This window comes from Chrysemys picta, chromosome 2, assembly GCF_011386835.1.
Source record: "Chrysemys picta bellii isolate R12L10 chromosome 2, ASM1138683v2, whole genome shotgun sequence".
In the NCBI taxonomy this organism is placed as follows: domain Eukaryota; kingdom Metazoa; phylum Chordata; order Testudines; family Emydidae; genus Chrysemys; species Chrysemys picta.
In genome coordinates, this window is record NC_088792.1 from 265,017,537 (window position 1) to 265,034,252 (window position 16,716).

The 16,716-nt window shown below is 42.9% G+C and overlaps 1 protein-coding gene across 1 annotated transcript in view; it reads left to right on the plus strand.

Annotated features, from left to right (window-relative positions):
- Positions 1-15,840, plus strand: part of SLC30A8 (solute carrier family 30 member 8) — a 34,133-nt gene extending 18,293 nt beyond the window's left edge. The window contains exons 7-8 of the mRNA XM_065586058.1: positions 6,058-6,195; positions 6,596-15,840. Of these exons, the coding sequence (XP_065442130.1) occupies positions 6,058-6,195; positions 6,596-6,741 (284 nt within the window). The 3' untranslated portion in view covers positions 6,742-15,840. The remainder of the gene's footprint in view (positions 1-6,057; positions 6,196-6,595) is intronic.
- Positions 15,841-16,716: the final 876 nt, after the last annotated feature.

A 16,716-nucleotide genomic window follows, 5' to 3' on the forward strand; every position in this document is an offset into this window, starting at 1 on the left:
TAACATATATAATCAGATGTGGGCTACCATCGGCAGCTGCAGTCAGAAACACAGAAATGCTTTAACACTTCATCTGATCTTGCATAACTCCCTTAGCGTGCTTCTAGTTCTTTTGTGATCCAAAATCCCTTGCACTGTGCCTCCTTAAAGCATACCATCATAGCTGGACCTTGCCCTTTATTAACACAGCAGCATAATACCCACCGCAAGCTAAATAACAAACAGTAGCTTGTCAAAACATAGCAGTGCCCTGATGTCATTTTCAGTATTTTCATAATTCTAAGCATATGCTGATCATAATTCTAGTTAGAACTATTTTAGATAATATAATGACAGAGTTATGTATATTCCAGATTTCCATTGAATCTTCTCCAAGAATCTCTGTGTTGCTGTTTTGTTAGTGAAACCATGATGAATTCCTACAACTCTGAGTCCTGTGGCACCTTTAAGACTAACAGAAGTATTGGGAGCATAAGCTTTCGTGGGTAAGAACCTCACTTCTTCAGATGCCATCTGAAGAAGTGAGGTTCTTACCCACGAAAGCTTATGCTCCCAATACTTCTGTTAGTCTTAAAGGTGCCACAGGACCCTCTGTTGCTTTTTACAGATTCAGACTAACACGGCTACCCCTCTGATACTCCTACAACTCTGTTTTTCACATGCATGCCATTGCTTCCCATAACCCCTATGGCATTTGTGAATTCTTTGTTTTGTACATTGTGTATTTCCATTATGAATCATGGATTTCATATTTCCATTATTTCCAATCATGAATCAAGCTTGTGCCAAAAATAAATCATAAAAATTGTGCTGCAGGTTTGACATTTTATCAAGCAGCAGAGGTATAAAACACTGCTAAGGTTTTGGTTACATTGATCTGAAAGAGCAAACCCAAGCAGCTTTCAAAGTCAGGTTAGAGTTCAAGGTAAAATGGACAGTTCTGAGCACCTTTTCATTAAGGTAATGAGACTGCCTAGATGTGTCAGCTGAGGGCCTGATGTTTGATTTGCCAAGGCTGAAAGTCAGAGTAGCAATCACAGATACACCTCTAGCCCGATATAACGCGACCCGATATAACACGTATTCGGATATAATGCGGTAAAGCAGCGCTCCGGGGGGGAAGGGAGGGGAGGGCTGCGCACTCCGGCAGATCAAAGCAAATTCGATATAACGCAGTTTCACCTATAATGCAGTAAGCTTTTTTGGCTCCCGAGGACAGCGTTATATTGGGGTAAAGGTGTACAAGTTTTTGCTTTCTGGGGGCTAAGCGATATGACGCAGCTATTGCCTCAACTACAGAAGATATAGGCCTTAAAGGGATGAAGAACTGTTACGTAGCTTTTTGGCTTGCTGTGGTTTAACCAACCTGACTCTCTGCATAGCCTATTGCTTCATGTGTCTTTATTGGCTCTTCCTTTTTGTATACGTTTTTGTTTCAGTAAAGAAATTTATCAGTATAGTCATTATAAAACTTTCCCAGAGGTTGCCTCTGCGTTCACCTGTCATGGGGCAGAAATCTAGAGTGAGAGTCACAAAAATGTAGGCATGGCAATTGCAAAGCCTAAATTTTAGGCTCCTAGAAAATCAGTGGGTTTCACAAAGCCTGAATTCAGTGCCTAGGCTCCCTATATAATGAATGGAAGGAGATAGGTGCCTGCCTAAACTAGCCAATGGGAGATGCCAAAGCAAGGGTATGTCTTAATCCCCACTCTCAGTGAATTTGGTGTCTAAATCCAGGCTGGAGGAAGGCGCCTCCCTCTGGGATACTTAGCTGCAAACCTTCTCTTGGGGTTAGGCACCCATGCCATTTTTTGCAAGGGGAAAGAAAAGGACCTCCCGCCCAGGGGTTAAGGTGAATAAATAGTGAAAGAATCAATGGGCCAGAGAGCATGGACAAGAAACTGATTCTGTAGCCTGGTTTTATAGGGACAGTCCCGATTTTTGGGTCTTTTTCTTATATAGGCTCCTAATAGCCTCCACCCCCAATTTTTCACATTTGCTGTCTGGTCACCCTAGATGGTTAGGACATTTGCACGGGAGCAGGGCCAGCTCCAGGCACCAGCACAGCAAGCAGGTGCTTGGGGCGGCACATCCAGCTCTTCGGCTGAAATTCGGTGGCGGGCCCCTCAGTCTCTCTCGGACGGAAGGACCTGCCGCCAAATTGCCGCCGAAGAATGAATCGGCGGCGGTAGAGCTGCCGCCGAAGTGCCGCCGATCATGGCTTTTTTTCCCCCCCTGCCGCTTGGGGCGGCAAAAACGCTGGAGCTGGCCCTGCATGGGAGACCCATTATTCAGTCCCCCTGCCCCAATGCTTTTTAAAATTATCAACCCACAGTGGAACAGCTTCTACAGGAGTGGGTGAGGGAGGCCCACATCAGAATATCCCACAACCCAGCAGTTAGTGCACTCACCTGAGAGATGGCAAAGCCCTGTTCAAATCCCATCTCCCTCTCAGGCAAAGGATCTCCCACATCCCAGGTGAGTACCCCAACCACTGTACTAAAGGTTATGTTATGAAGGGGGAGCTCCTCCTCCATTTTGTGTGAGCTCACCTCGAGAGGCGTGATATGGCAGGCGAGCTCTGAGCACACATACCAGATTGGGCCCCACAGGTGAGTTAGGTGGAGCAACACCTATCTTTCTCTGATTCCTGCAACGCTCTAAGGCTTAGGCGTCCAAATATCTAGAGTGAGGCTGCAGTGCACATGCACATAGGCAGAAACATAGGCGCCTAAGGAAATGATACTGCGAAAACGTGGGTGCCAACTGAGTTTAGGTGCCTACAGGCTTCAGTAGCAACTGAGTGGGGCCAGATTTGGGGATTTAGGTGCCTAAAGTGTCAAATGTGTCCAGCCAGAATACTGCACCTGGCAGGTCATCTCTCTTACATTAGGTAATGAAAGTGGAGGACGCCTGGTCTGTTGGTTATCAGAAAGGCCTGGGAGTTAGAACTTTGGGTTTCATTTCTGGCTCTGCTGCGCTCTCAGTATGTGACATTAGGCAAGTCTTAACCTCTGTTTAACCCATTCCATCTCATGTATTTCTGCTAAGAACTTTGGGCTAAATTCTTTGGAGGTTAATTCCACTCAAGTCAGTGGGTTCCACTGGGAATAAATTTGGCCCATTGTTCTTACTCACATCCTGATCAACGCAATACAGATGTGCCAGCCGATGGACTGCTTTTTCCCCAGACCATTCAGACCGATGATACTTTGCTGCGTACTGTTCTGAGTTACTCTTCGACTATCTTAGGTGAACCCCTGAGGATAATAGTTCCTTTGGGTCTGCTCAGCCTGGTGGGCTGAAGGGGAGCCAGGAAGCCCTGGGATTGTCACCCCTGAGCTGGTGCTCCCAGGGTTTCTGGGTTCTTGGTTTCCCATCAGCCTGCCAGGTGGACTGCTGAGGAACTGGGTTGGCCAGCTGGCAGATAGGGTTCCATCAGACCACTGCCTGCATTCCATTGGACCTTCATTGAAATTGAACAGTCTCTGTGGAACGTTACTATTCCAACAAATCTGCATTCTCCCCACAGGAAACAATTCCTTCAGAGAGTTTGTGATTAGCTCTCATGAAGACCTTTCCTCTCAGCACCATACTGTGCTGAGTCTGTGCTCCCTACAGTGTAGTATTCTTGTGATAAACTGACAGAACAAAACACGAGACACTGAGGTTCTTGTGTAACCACAAATAACTGGCATTAGAGCTATTGTAAGAAAGGCACAACTGAGTTGAATTGGCCATATCATTATTATACATGATGACACAGCTTTTATAAAGGGTGTCAGCAAGCCTGTGGACAAGGGTGGTATAATTGATATAGTGTACTTGACTTTCAGAAAGCCTTTGACAATGTTCCTCACCAAAGACTCTTAAGTAAAGCAGGCAGCCCTGGGAAAAGAGGGAAGGTCCTGTCATGGACCAGTAACTGTTCAAAAGATAGGAAACAGAGTAGGAATAAATCGTCAGTTTTCTCAATGGAAAGCAGTAAAAAAATTACTTGAGAGTTAAGTCCAAATCCAATAGTGAAGAGTTACAAAAGGATCTCACAGGGTGACTGGGCAACAAAATGACAGATGAAATTCAGTGTCAAGTGCAAAGTAATGCACATTGGAAAAATAATCCCAACTTTACATACAAAATGATGGGCTCTTTTTTGACAATGGAGCCTACAAATTTGCCTGAATTGTGAGCTCAACAGTAAAACTTATGTAAATGTTCCAAAGTGTTAAAATAAACTATAACAACAAGTGTTGATGGGGGAAAGGAATGAAAGGGAGACAGAATAATTGGATTAGTCTAAACAAAAAGACTAAATTGTTATGATTCAAGGACTGTGTTGAAATTATACTTGTTAAAAACAAGAGAGGTGGAGCTGGAAGTTAATGAGCCAAAATTTGGTATATCAGATATTAGTGCTAATTGGTGGACAAAATAATGAGCGAATAGGCTAGTCCACCTATCACTCCCTTTTTGAGCCCTTATAAGAAAGAGATTTCTGTGTGGAAAGTTGAAAACAACAACAACAACAGAAATCAAACACTCAGAAAGAACAGATAGACTACTTGTAGAGAGGCGGACTCACCCCTGCGGCGCTTCCTGCTGGTTTCTCCGGGAATTAGCTCTGTCCAGCCTCCGGAGCGCCCTCTGCAGGCTGGTGATCCGCCTTGTGCATTCTGGCCCCCATGTCCCTCCCTGGACCCCAGTGCCCTTTTACCTGGGGTGCTGCCCCCTGGCAGTAACCCCACAGTCTTAGGGTCTCCCCTCCCTGGGGAACCCCCACCCACTATCCCTACCTCGCCTCAGAATAAGGCCACTGCCAGTCACCAACTAGCCCCCACTCCCTGGGGCAGACTGCAGTATAGGGCACTCATCACAGGCAAGGTTGGGTTTGGACCTGCTGCCTTGGCCTACCCATGGGCTGCCCTCTGCAACCCCCAGTACCCCTTGGCCCAATACTAGGCCACAGCTGTTACCACTCAAGAAAGGTCTTGGAGTCATCCTGGATAGTTCGCAATGAAATTAATAAACAGCAGGTTTAAAACAAATATAAGGAAGTATCTGTTCATACAACATACAATCAACCTGTGGAACTCATTGCTGGAGGATGTTGTGAAGCCCAAAAGTATAACTGGGTTCCAAAAACAATTAGATAAATTCAGTTCGATAACGTCCATCAATAGCTATTAGCCAAGATGGTCAGAGACGCAACCCCATGTTCTGGGTGTCCCTAAACCTCTGACTGCCAGAAATGAGGACTGGAGGACAGGGGATGGATCACTAGATAATTGAGCTGGTCTGTTCATTCCCTCTGAAGCATCTGGCACTGGCCAGTGTCAGATGACAGGATACTGGGCTAGATGAACCATTGGTCTGACATAGTCTTATGACATAGTACCTAAAATAATTCTTTGCAGTTTACAGAGCAGGTTAGATGCAACAGAGATAGAGGATCAAGTGGAGAATCATATAAACCCTATTCAGAGCCCTGAAATCAAAAAGCTTTGACTTTCATGTTAGACAAGAAGAGTGGTCTAGTGAAGAGGGTACTTGAGTGGGATTTAGGAAATTTGGGTTCAATCTAATCTCAGATTTCCTGTGTGACCTTGGGCATGTCACTTAATCTGTTCTGTATCTTCTTATCTGTAAAATGGGGATAATACTTCCCTACCTCACAGGGTTATTGAAGATAAAAAGCCACCAATGCTTGTGAGGTGCTCAGATACTATGGTATAAATACCCCTGAAGATGTCAAAGCAGATTAATGGAATATTAATAAACAGCCTACTCCCATAAATAAAAGCAGACTTTCATAAGCCTAACTCTAAAATCTATTTGCATTTAATTGCTCCATTGAGTTACACCCTAGTGAATTACTGTGTAACTGGGGACAGAATTTAACTTCACAGTAAACAGAAAAATAGAGCTGTACACTATGGCACATGTTGTTTTTATAAGAAAACCCAAACCTAATTCAGTAAAGATTCAGGGGTCTCTCTGTGTGTTCTTTAATTGAATATAGTTCTTATTTAATCAAAAGGCATATTTCCTCCTCTACAGGAACACCCAAGGGATTTAATTATGATGCAGTGAGAGAGAGAATTCTAGCAGTCAACAAAGTGGAGTCTATCCACAACCTTAATCTCTGGTCTCTAACAATGAATCAAATTATTCTATCCGCTCACGTTGTTGTCACAGGTCAGTAAATATCTGTAAACAGAAAAATAATAATTCATCTGAAGCCTAGTAAAGTCAATTTCTCCTGATTGGGATACAACTGTTTGTCTGTATCTGGTGCTTATTAAAACACATGGAGTAATTTTTGTTAAAAAACAAATAAAAGCAACAATAACTTCCCCCCAATATTTTTGTAGAACATTGTTGTTAAAAAAATTGGAAATTTTTGATCAGCTACAACAACATAGGGTACAAGCTTGCTGAGCAAGACTGAACAGATAGTTGCAATATAGTTATTAAACTGTAACTTGGAAACAGAAGTAAATCACCCCAAATGTTTGCAGATAGTTTCAGCAGTCACTCATGTTTCTTAGAAGTATTACATTTCTGCAATGTGATAATTTTTGTTCACCATCTACAGAAGACACAGTGGACAATCACCAGATCCTGAAAGAAGTTACTCAAGTTCTCTTTGACACTTACACCTTCCACTCAGTCACCATTCAGATTGAACCACAAGCAAATCAGAAGCCCGACTGTGTCTTTTGTCAAGATCCAAAGGATTGAAGCAGCCAGTGCATCTCGTTGACCTATTATTACATATTTAACAAGTCAAAGGGCACTGTGTGCTGGTTGCACATACTCAGCTAGGCAACCAACCATAAGTAATTGAACTGACAAGGTTTGTTACAGAGTGCAGTGTGCACTTTCACCATTGTTCATTGGTGCCATTTACCACGAAGAGATGGAGCATTAGGGCCATTTGTCAACTGGATTATATGTGAGTCAATGGTTACATTCAATTACAAGAACATGTATCTAAATTTTTCTCGACGAGAGACAACTGGTTGGAGTTAAAGTAATATTTAAGAGTATCTCTTTGTAATCACGGGTAACAAAAAAATTAATCAGCCTTCAAATTATCCACAGACTAATTACCCCTAAATGACTAGTTGAAATCTGACTAATGTCATAGCAAAACTCAGCACCACTGCTCAGGATAAAGGAGAAACAGCAAGTGATCATAAAGAATACTGATAAAAGGGAAGATCAGTGCATAATGGATATCCTGCATGTTGCATTCAAAGAAAAGTAACAGATATAGCATATTCTGTAATAGGAACCACAAGATGACTCATTTTGTATATATTTGGTGGATTTTTCTATATGTCAGTTATCCAACAGCAACTAAAGTATTTTTCTGTGGGATTAGGAGAGTATCCTCCATAGCAGTTGTATGGAAATAGTGAGTAATAATCAAGGGGCAGGGTTTGAGCCACCATGCATAACTGACCTGTGGAACTCATTGCCACAAGGTATCATTGAGGTCATGAAAAAAATAGATTGGTTGTTTATACAGATAAGAAGAACATCCATTGTTTCACAGATTAAGGCCAGAAGGGACTATTAGAATCACCTAGTCTGACCTCCTGCATAACACATGCCGTATTATTTCACCCAGTGATTTCTACAGCAAACCCATGACTCCTGACTGAGTTATCATGAATTTTAGAAAGACATCGAATCTCAGTTTAAAGTTATGTTAGGGCACATAAAATATAGCTTCAGTGTTCAACCCAACTGTGGATATGCAGCACGCCCTACTGGTCTCGGGTAGTTCTGCAGCACCTGTCCTCAGTTTCCATTCTCTGCTGACTCCGCAATACATGACCAATGCTTGAGTTATTTAATAGCACCCCTTTTGGGGGCTACTTTATGAGCATACAATAATTTAAAATGTCTCTTGCCTCTCAGTCTCTCGCTGGGGGGGCACAGCTTCTTCCTTGCTGAGGTCTGGCTGCTTTACAGTCTTTTGCCCAGTCTTCCACCAGGCACACCTCCTTTCTTCAGTTGTCCCCAGCTGTGACTGTTTGCAGGGTACCCAGCACTGTGATTCGCCTTGCCACCAGCAAGAGGGAATCTTGGTTGTGCTTGGTTGGGTGTCAGCTCTTTACCAGCCTGATTGCCACTCAAGCACTCTCCTCTGGGCAATCCCATCCTTTACTTTGCCTTGCAAGGTAATAGCTGCATCCAGTTCCAGAATCCCTTTGAAGCATTTCTCTGTGATATCCAGCCCGTGTCACTGGCTACACACCAAATTACCAAGTCCGTTGTTCCCAAAGGAATAGCACACACCGGCTTGTATGATTCAGCTCAAGATCAGCGTCTTGTTTAATATCACGGAACTGAGATATTTATAGTGAAATCAAGAGTAAGTTAATTATGGAAGCCTGGAGATAGTGAGTACGGGTATTGGAAACAAATGGTTACATATGTGTAAGCAGGGTCTGAATGAGTGCTCCCCTGACAGCTAGCTGGGAGGGGGAGAGACTTTGTGTGTGTTTATGTAAATACAGTTTGCTCCTGCTCTGCTTAGATATTCAGCATCTAGAGCGGTGTCAAAGTAATCAATTTTGGCTGGTGTTGGGTACAAATCACCTTAGTACTGAATGCAGAAGTAGTGAAATGCTGTTACCAAAATGTTGTAATTATTGTAGGAATACAGGGAAGCAGGACTGTGCTTAACCTGTCCCAAGTGAGGGGGGTCACTTTCAGCTGAAAGGACCTTGTTAAGCCAGGGGCTCAAATGCCAGAGCCCTGTGAAAGTAAGATGGGTGGGGACAGATGTCCCTGCCAGGAGGTGTGTGGACTCTCCCAAGGAATATCCAGTCTGGTTTGACCTGTTCCTCCCCCCTGTTCAAAGAATAGAGCTAAATAGGCTTCATTAGAAGCCTCTTTGTCATTTTAAATGGTCAAATAGAGCTAAAAATCAGTTGTGGTGGGACTGTATTTCTGCCCAGAGCTGAAAATCACTGAGAGCTGAAATCACTTGAGATGGGGCAGTGTTTCTGCCCAGTCTATAAAGAACTGAAAAAATCACTAAGAGACTGATGTGCAGAGGTCACAGCAGAGAGAGGCAGGTGGTAGCAGAAGGTGACTGACAGTCAGCTGACAAACAAGTGGCTGGTGAGGCGGTGAGCAGACCGAGCGACCAGCAGGGCAGCTGGCGGAAAGGTGCAGTGAGTAAGGTGCCTCCTTACCTCCACCAAGGGTGGGAGGTGAACTCTGCAGATTCACCTTTGATCTCTGGGTCTGCATTGACCGAGGACAGAAACTGTGAGTGGGGTGCTGAGAAGGGACGGGCATGCTAAAGGGACTTTTGGGTTGCTGGACTTAAGAACCTGTGGGGAAAAGGACACTGCCCAACTTACTTGGGGATAGGTCTTTTGCTCATGGTTTATGTTTATGAACCCTGTTTGCAGTGTTTTCCCAAATTAATGCCGAGTTACTTCTCTCCTTTTATTAAAAGTTTCTTTTCTACACTCACACTCTGTGATTGCAAGTGGGGAAGTATTGCCTCTCAGAGGCACCCAGGGGCGGTGTGTAATTTTTCCAGGTTACTGGGTGGGAGCTTGAGCCGGTTATATGTTATATTGTTTAAAAGGAACCCCTCCATCTTGAACTCTGGATTGAGAGGGCAATTAATTGGTGTGGATTAGTGTTTGTGGGCATGGTAGGAGAAGTGTCTTTAAAAGTGATTTGAATGAGGTGAGGATGTGGGCCTGACCCATTAGGAATTGGGACCAGGGGCACTACAGAAAAGATCTTGGCAATTGGAGTGGGAAAAAGAAACAAACAGGATGGGAAGTTAGGATGTAGCAAGAACAAGTTTGGAGATCTAGGCCAAGGTGGAGATTAGTAGGCCCATAGAAGTGAGGACAAAAAACTTAAGGCCAAAGGGGAGTTAGTGGTGGGGTTCGAACAGGCAAGTGGTGTGGTCCGCCAAGGAAGATTATTTTGGTAACAATATTCTGTAAGGAAGGAATGTGAGAATTAGAGAGGCTAAAGAAGAGGAGGTTACATCAACTAAAGAATGGCATGACTAGGGTATGAGCAAGTGTGTTAGCAAGTAGGACCCCAAAGATGGAAGAGATTGTCACTATGTTTTGAAGGACGAAGCAATAAGATTTTGTGTCCACCAGGATATGTGGGAAGAGGAGGAAAGAGTTCAAGCTGACTCAAGATTATGAGCATCGATGATAGGAAGGATAATAGCAGTGAAAAGAGAAGTGGAGAAACGTGGTGGCAACGAAGATTTGAGAGGGAAAATAAGAAGCTGGGTGTCAGCCATATTCATTTTGAGCTGGCAATGCATCAGTGATTTTCAAAAAAAATTCATTTGCAGACCCCTAAAAAATTTTGAATGGAAGTGCAGACCCCTTTGGAAATCTTAGACATAGTCTGCAGACCCCACAGGTTCACAGAGCACAGGCTGAAAACCTCTGCAATAGACTATCCAGGATAGCCTCCTAAAGAGACAGTCAGTCAGATATGCAGTACTGGATAGTAGTAGGCAGGACAGGTGTGAAGTGGAAGAGCTGAGGCCAGATTAGATTAATTTCTATCTACAGTAGAGCATTTATTTCCAGCCAGAAGAACTGACCACACATTTGCAGCAAAAGCTAAAACAGGAAGTTGATAGCAACTCAGTTTTGTGGAATTTCCCCAACATTCATTTGCAGAAGCAGATAAAAACCAATGGGAGTTTTGAGTAAGGTTTGAAGGATGAGATCCCATTTTCATTCAGATGTAAACTAATCTGTTCCTATGAATATTGTAAGTGGTGATACAGTTGACAGTTTCACATTGTTCATGCACCGGTGTGAAACAGTAAGGTGTGGTTTATCCATGCCCTTTTTCATTCTGATATTTCCAGGATACTGACTTATTACATAGTTGTCTCCAGAATGTTTTTTGATTCGTTTGGGGTAAGATCCTCTACAGAAACACTACTCCACTATAAAGAGACCGGTGGAGGGAACTCCAGGACCAATTTCTAGCTCTCTCTGCTTATATTAACTTTGCATTCCTCTGGTCACCTCCAGAATGTTCTTTCACCGCTTTAATTTTGGACAGTGGCTTCAGGCAGCCCATATTCAATGTCTCCATTCCTGGGTGTTTTGTGAAACAGAATGGTTTTTAACATCACAGTGGCCCGATTCTTAACCTAGCTAACTTTCTGTGAAGTTCAGTTTGTAACACTGAAGTTTATATACATCATTACACTCATCTTTCTCATTTTACAGCTCATATATTATACAGAGACTGTTTTGGGTGGCTCGCTTTCACTTATTATAGCAACTTCGGGTTTGAAATTTAACCCTCTCTGCAGGGCTTGAGGTTAAGGAGGCAAGGGGGGATCAAAGGAGTTTGCATTATGACCATAAATATTCGCACATCCAAAGCTAGACTCTTCCTCATGCCCCAGTGACAAAAAGAACCAGGTACTGGTATTTTGATGGAATTACATTTAAACAATGTAAAAAATATTTTTCAGGGATATAAACTGTCAAGCTTCAAGCATGAAGCTACATTAATGACTAAGGCCAGGAAGAAACTTAATGTGCAGATTAGTCCATACCTGTCCATTACGGGGAGGGAGGGGAGTTTCTTGATCTTCCTCTGAAGCATCTGGTGCTGGGCAACTATGTCTACACTGGCACTTTCCGCGCTAAAAATTTTGTTGCTCAGGGGTGTAACAAACACACTGGTGAGCAACAAAAGTTTTAGCACTGAAAAGCACCAGTGTAGATAGCGCTTTATCACTGGGAGCCGCCGCGCTCCCGGCAATAAAGCTACCACCTCCCGTTTGGGGTGATTTTGTTTGGTCACCGGGAGAGTTCTCTCCTGGCGATAAAGAGTGACCACAGCACTGCAAGGTGTGCTGTGTAGACATGAGACTGGACTAGGTGGAACATTAGTCTGATCCAGTGTGGCGGTTTCTATATTCCTAATCTCTGAGAACAGACCAAATCATAGGCCCTTTTCCCCAATGAAAGCAAGTGGCAGCCTAAATATTAAGCAATGTTTATGTCTGGGATACCATTTTCACTGACGTCATCAGGCTATGTCCTGTAGTTTTGACCCTGTATATTCTCTCTCCCCTGTGCTAATTGGCTGTTTGCCTCAAGCCCCACCCACTCTCTTCCTCACATTCTCTTCACCTCAGTCTCACTCTGCCATGCTCTCCCCTTCCTTTCCTCTCTCCTCTCCCCTGTGTTGTTGCCCCTTTCCCCAGTCCCCTCCCTTTGTCTTTCCATCTAGCTAATTTCCTCTCAACAAACCCCCACCCATTTTTTTTATCATAGGCACTACTGACATTTGGCACTACATTTTCATCAAAGGCACTACTGACATTTGCCAGCCATCAGTCCTGCCTCTCAGCTATATCCCTTCCCCCTGACTTCGGGGCCTATTTAGATTGTGAGATCTTTAGGGAAGAGACTGTCTCCCCATCTGTCTGTACAATGCTCAGCACAATAGGGAGCTCAGCTGGCCGTGAGGCAATATCAGAGTAATAATAATGTGACTTTAGGATGGGTGATATGCCTTTCCAGCCATCACTTATTGGCCCACTTCAAACAAAGACTATACATTTAATTTGTATGTAAATTATTTAAAACCTTAGGAGGCTAAGAGAATGCTCAGAATTGCCTACTGAAGTGTTCTAGCAGGCAAGAATTGTTCAGTTTCAACAAAAGCAGCTGTTCAGTGCGCTAATGCCTGCTGATGTTTTCTTTCAGCTAAGAAAAATAACACCCTTTTCCCACCTCAGTAAGCAAAAAGGAATTGGAGGCACTCAGTTGCCTAACTGCCTCATCACCATTCTTGAGGGGTAAAGGGTTATTCAACACTACATTACTTCTCATTACCCAGAGGATCCTCTGTGTCAGTATTTAATGCTAAAAGAAAGGAGAGAAATATTAAAGGGCAGTTGACTCAGTAAATATGTGGATTCTAGCAAAATCCTGATTTTTGTTTGAAAGTTTATTATCCACTTTGTGTCAGAAGAGCAGCATCTAGCAAGAATGTATCACAGGCAGGGAGGTATTTGGAAATCAACCGAATATCCTAGCAAGGGTGCAAGTAAAGCAGTATTCTTCTGGAATGGAAACCTAACACAGGTTTTACATAGATGCCGATGAGTACTCACAAACCAATGTGAACTATGTTTTTGTAATACAGCTATGAATCCTGTCCTAATGAAATCTGCTCCAATATCCATAATCTGATTGGTGCAATCAGAAAAATAGATGGAATTTGAGATGAAAAAATAAAAAGCAAAGTGATTTTGAGTAAAAAGTGCATGCTCAAGAGGGGACAGCCAGACTCTTATTTAGTTTACACTGGTGTAAATCCAAAGTAAAGCCTTGGATTTCAGTGCCATTACTGTGGATGAAGATTAGAATCTGGCCCTCCATGGCATTCTTACATCTCAGTTTCTCCCATTTCATTCCCCATCTTTCTGCATCCCCATCAAATCTTTCCAACAACCCAGGTTCTGATCCCACATTGTCTTGCACCTTGCATAGTCCCTTACACCTGTTCAAAGTGGATGTAAATGTCACCCAGTGTAAAGAAAGAATTCTGATTTGGTAGCATTTTGACACCCACTAGTTTTCTATGGTAGTGCCAAGGTTTATGGCAGCCCACATATGGAATCTTTCAAACTTAGTCCAATTCCCATTTCCCCCCAAATGGGCTTTTAAAAGTAGGTCTGGTCAAAAAAATTCTGTCAAAACTGTTTTTCACTGGAAAACTAGGTATTTGACTAAACAGAATTTTCCATAAAAAGTATCTGCTTTTTGATATTTTTGTCAAAAAATGGAATGCCCTAAACCAGAAATATTTTGAGTCTGAAATATTACTGCAGCGTCTCATGGGAATTGTTAATTGGTTGCCTCCTGCTTGCATTCTTCTCTATGGGCATGTCTCCCAGCTGGACTTCATCTCCTACTGCACACTTGCTGGGTTTCAGAGCCTGGGCTCCAGCCCCAGTGGGAACATTGTCACTGCTATTTTTATCCCTGCAGTCTGAGCCCCATGAAACCAAGTAAATTGACCTAGGAGGCTCTGAGACTTGGCGCCATAGGATTTTCTTTGCAGTGTAGACATAACTGGAGGGGGCTCAGATACTGTGGTGATCATCATCATGGAAATGCCTAGAAATGAATTGAACAAGTATAATCTAACCCAAAGGAGGCTGTTCACCTCCGAATATGCAAATAGATCATCCAATGGGAATTACACTGGAGTGTCATGCTGAAAGAGAAATGAAAGTTAACAACTCCTCTTATCCTATTAAACTACATTTACCAATTAAATACAATATTGGAAATCATAAAATTTGTTCCATTAAAAAGAAAAAAGTTTGAGCTTTTTCTTTTTCTTTTCCTTACTGTAAGAGCTTTTAGAATTGATCCATCACACACATTTATGGAAGATATTATTTTAGCAGAAATCACCAGGTCACCCTTTAGTCACCTGCTGAGTTTAAACAGCAGAAGTCTGACAGAAAGTCAACACTGGCTGTGACAGATAACTCTTACTGGATCGGTTCTGGTGTTGGACTAAATTTGTGAGCCAATATGATCTTTAAATATTATTATTTGTATTATGTGGCAGCTTGAGGTTTGTGCTAGATACTGTACAAGCACACTCTGAGAGATGGTCCTTGTCTCACAGACTTACAATCTCCATAGACAAGACCAACAATGCATGGGAAAGGAAACACGGTACAGAGAGGTGATTTGACTTTCCTAAGGACCTACACCAGGTTAACGACAGAGCTGGGAATAGAAACAAGATCCCTTAACTCCTAAGCCAGCACCCTTCACACCAGCCCATCCTGCCTCAATTTTCCTGAGATCTCTTATCTGTGTAGTTTGTATTCAAAGGGCTGTTTTACTACTGGAAGAGGGAGAAATCCCCTGTTAATTTTTCATGGCTGATCTCAGAGGAACTATCTGAAACCTGACAACAAAAGGTCTGTCTCAAAGGTATTGTTTGGCATTTCTTAAGGGCCTTATTTCTAGAATTTCTGAGCACCCACAGATCCCATTGATTTGCATTGGAGTAGCAAGTACTCAGCACCTGTGAGTCAGACACAAAGCTTTTAAACTAGATAAGGAGGAATAAGGGAAGTCATGCTTCCTCTGTGAGCAGAGCATACACTTGTGAGGATGGGTTTTGGAAGGTGATGTGATGTGTGTCTTGCTGGATCTGAAGGAGGTCTGGTGGGAAGGAAAAAGATGTTTGCTATGAGTTCTGTATCATGGTCAATAGTTTCTTCCATGATAGCTTAGTTCATGCAAGGACTTAGGGAGAGCCTGTGTCGTGAAACTAGGCAGCACAGTTAGTCTGGGAGATACAAGTAGCCAGAAGGGCATACAGGGTCTGTGTGAGGCCTACATAAAGAATCCTATTTATAGTCCTACAACCAAGTCCTTTCTCTCATCTGCCAATGACAAACCTGACCCTGTAAATGCTCCATGCATGAAATGGAGAGAAAGTTCTGCATGGATGGTGCACCTTCACAATCTGATTGCAAATAAGGAAAATGGAGCTCTATTGACAATATACCAACATGGGACAGGAAACCATATTCGAAGGGAACAGAGAGATCCCTTAGGCTGAAAAAAAGATTCTTCCCTGCCATGTGGGATTTTTCAGGTATCTCCTAAATCCTCCTGTGTATCTTACGTTCTAACACAGTGGTGTGTTATACAGCATTTGTCTATAGCATATTTTTTTATTTCATGGTTTACCCACTACTTCTGTAAATTTGCCAGTAAAAATCTCCTTTAATTGAACTTCTGAATTGAATCCTGGATTATTTTACTTGGGAACAGCTGCTGGCAGGCATCTCAGAGTGAAGCTGCACGACCGGTCTCAGGAGACAACAGAGCAAAGTGCAAGCCCAGCTTCCACTCTGGATCAAGGGCATATTACAGGCTCTCTTCCCAACCATTGCTTGTGTAGCCCACACATACAGTGTGGCTCTCTGTTTCCTTCTAGTGCCTGCACCAGCTAGAGCTTTGAATCTGCTACTGGCTTTGAGTTAAGAGATGGCTCTTTTAGCTTAGGCAAGAGAGGTTCCTGCTTTGATATCCAAATGTCTTGTGTTCGATACCTGATGCTAATGACCCACTCGGGAATGTTACAATTCACTGACTTGAGGCTGGGGTCTAGGGAGAATTGTACAATCTGAAAGTTTCAAGAAGCAGTGATGCTGGCTGCTCTCATTTTCTCCTACGGCACCAGACTTCACCCTGAAAGAAGAGATAGGAAACTACTTCAGCATTAGCTGTGGAATGAGATTTCTGTTCCAGAGAAGACCATCTTCACGGTTCATAAGGATTTTCACTCCATGGATATGCTGGCTTGGATCAACCCGAGCAGTCAATCATATCCTGGATCTGCCACTGACTAACATATAGAAGCTAATTTATCACATTTCCTTGCCAAAGCACTAACTGTTTAAATGAGCAATACAACACTGAACATTTTTTTAAAAAGTCAGCTGAGTTATTAAATACAGGGCAGCAAAACATGAGGGAGTTTCTTTGATTTTTCTCAGTTTATGTAACAGAACATTACTGAAAGAACATAATCAATGCGGAGTGGTATTATATTTAGCTGTACAACAGTTTATTGCTAGAAATAGATTAAAATGGCCGGAAAAGCCAATGCAGTCTTAAA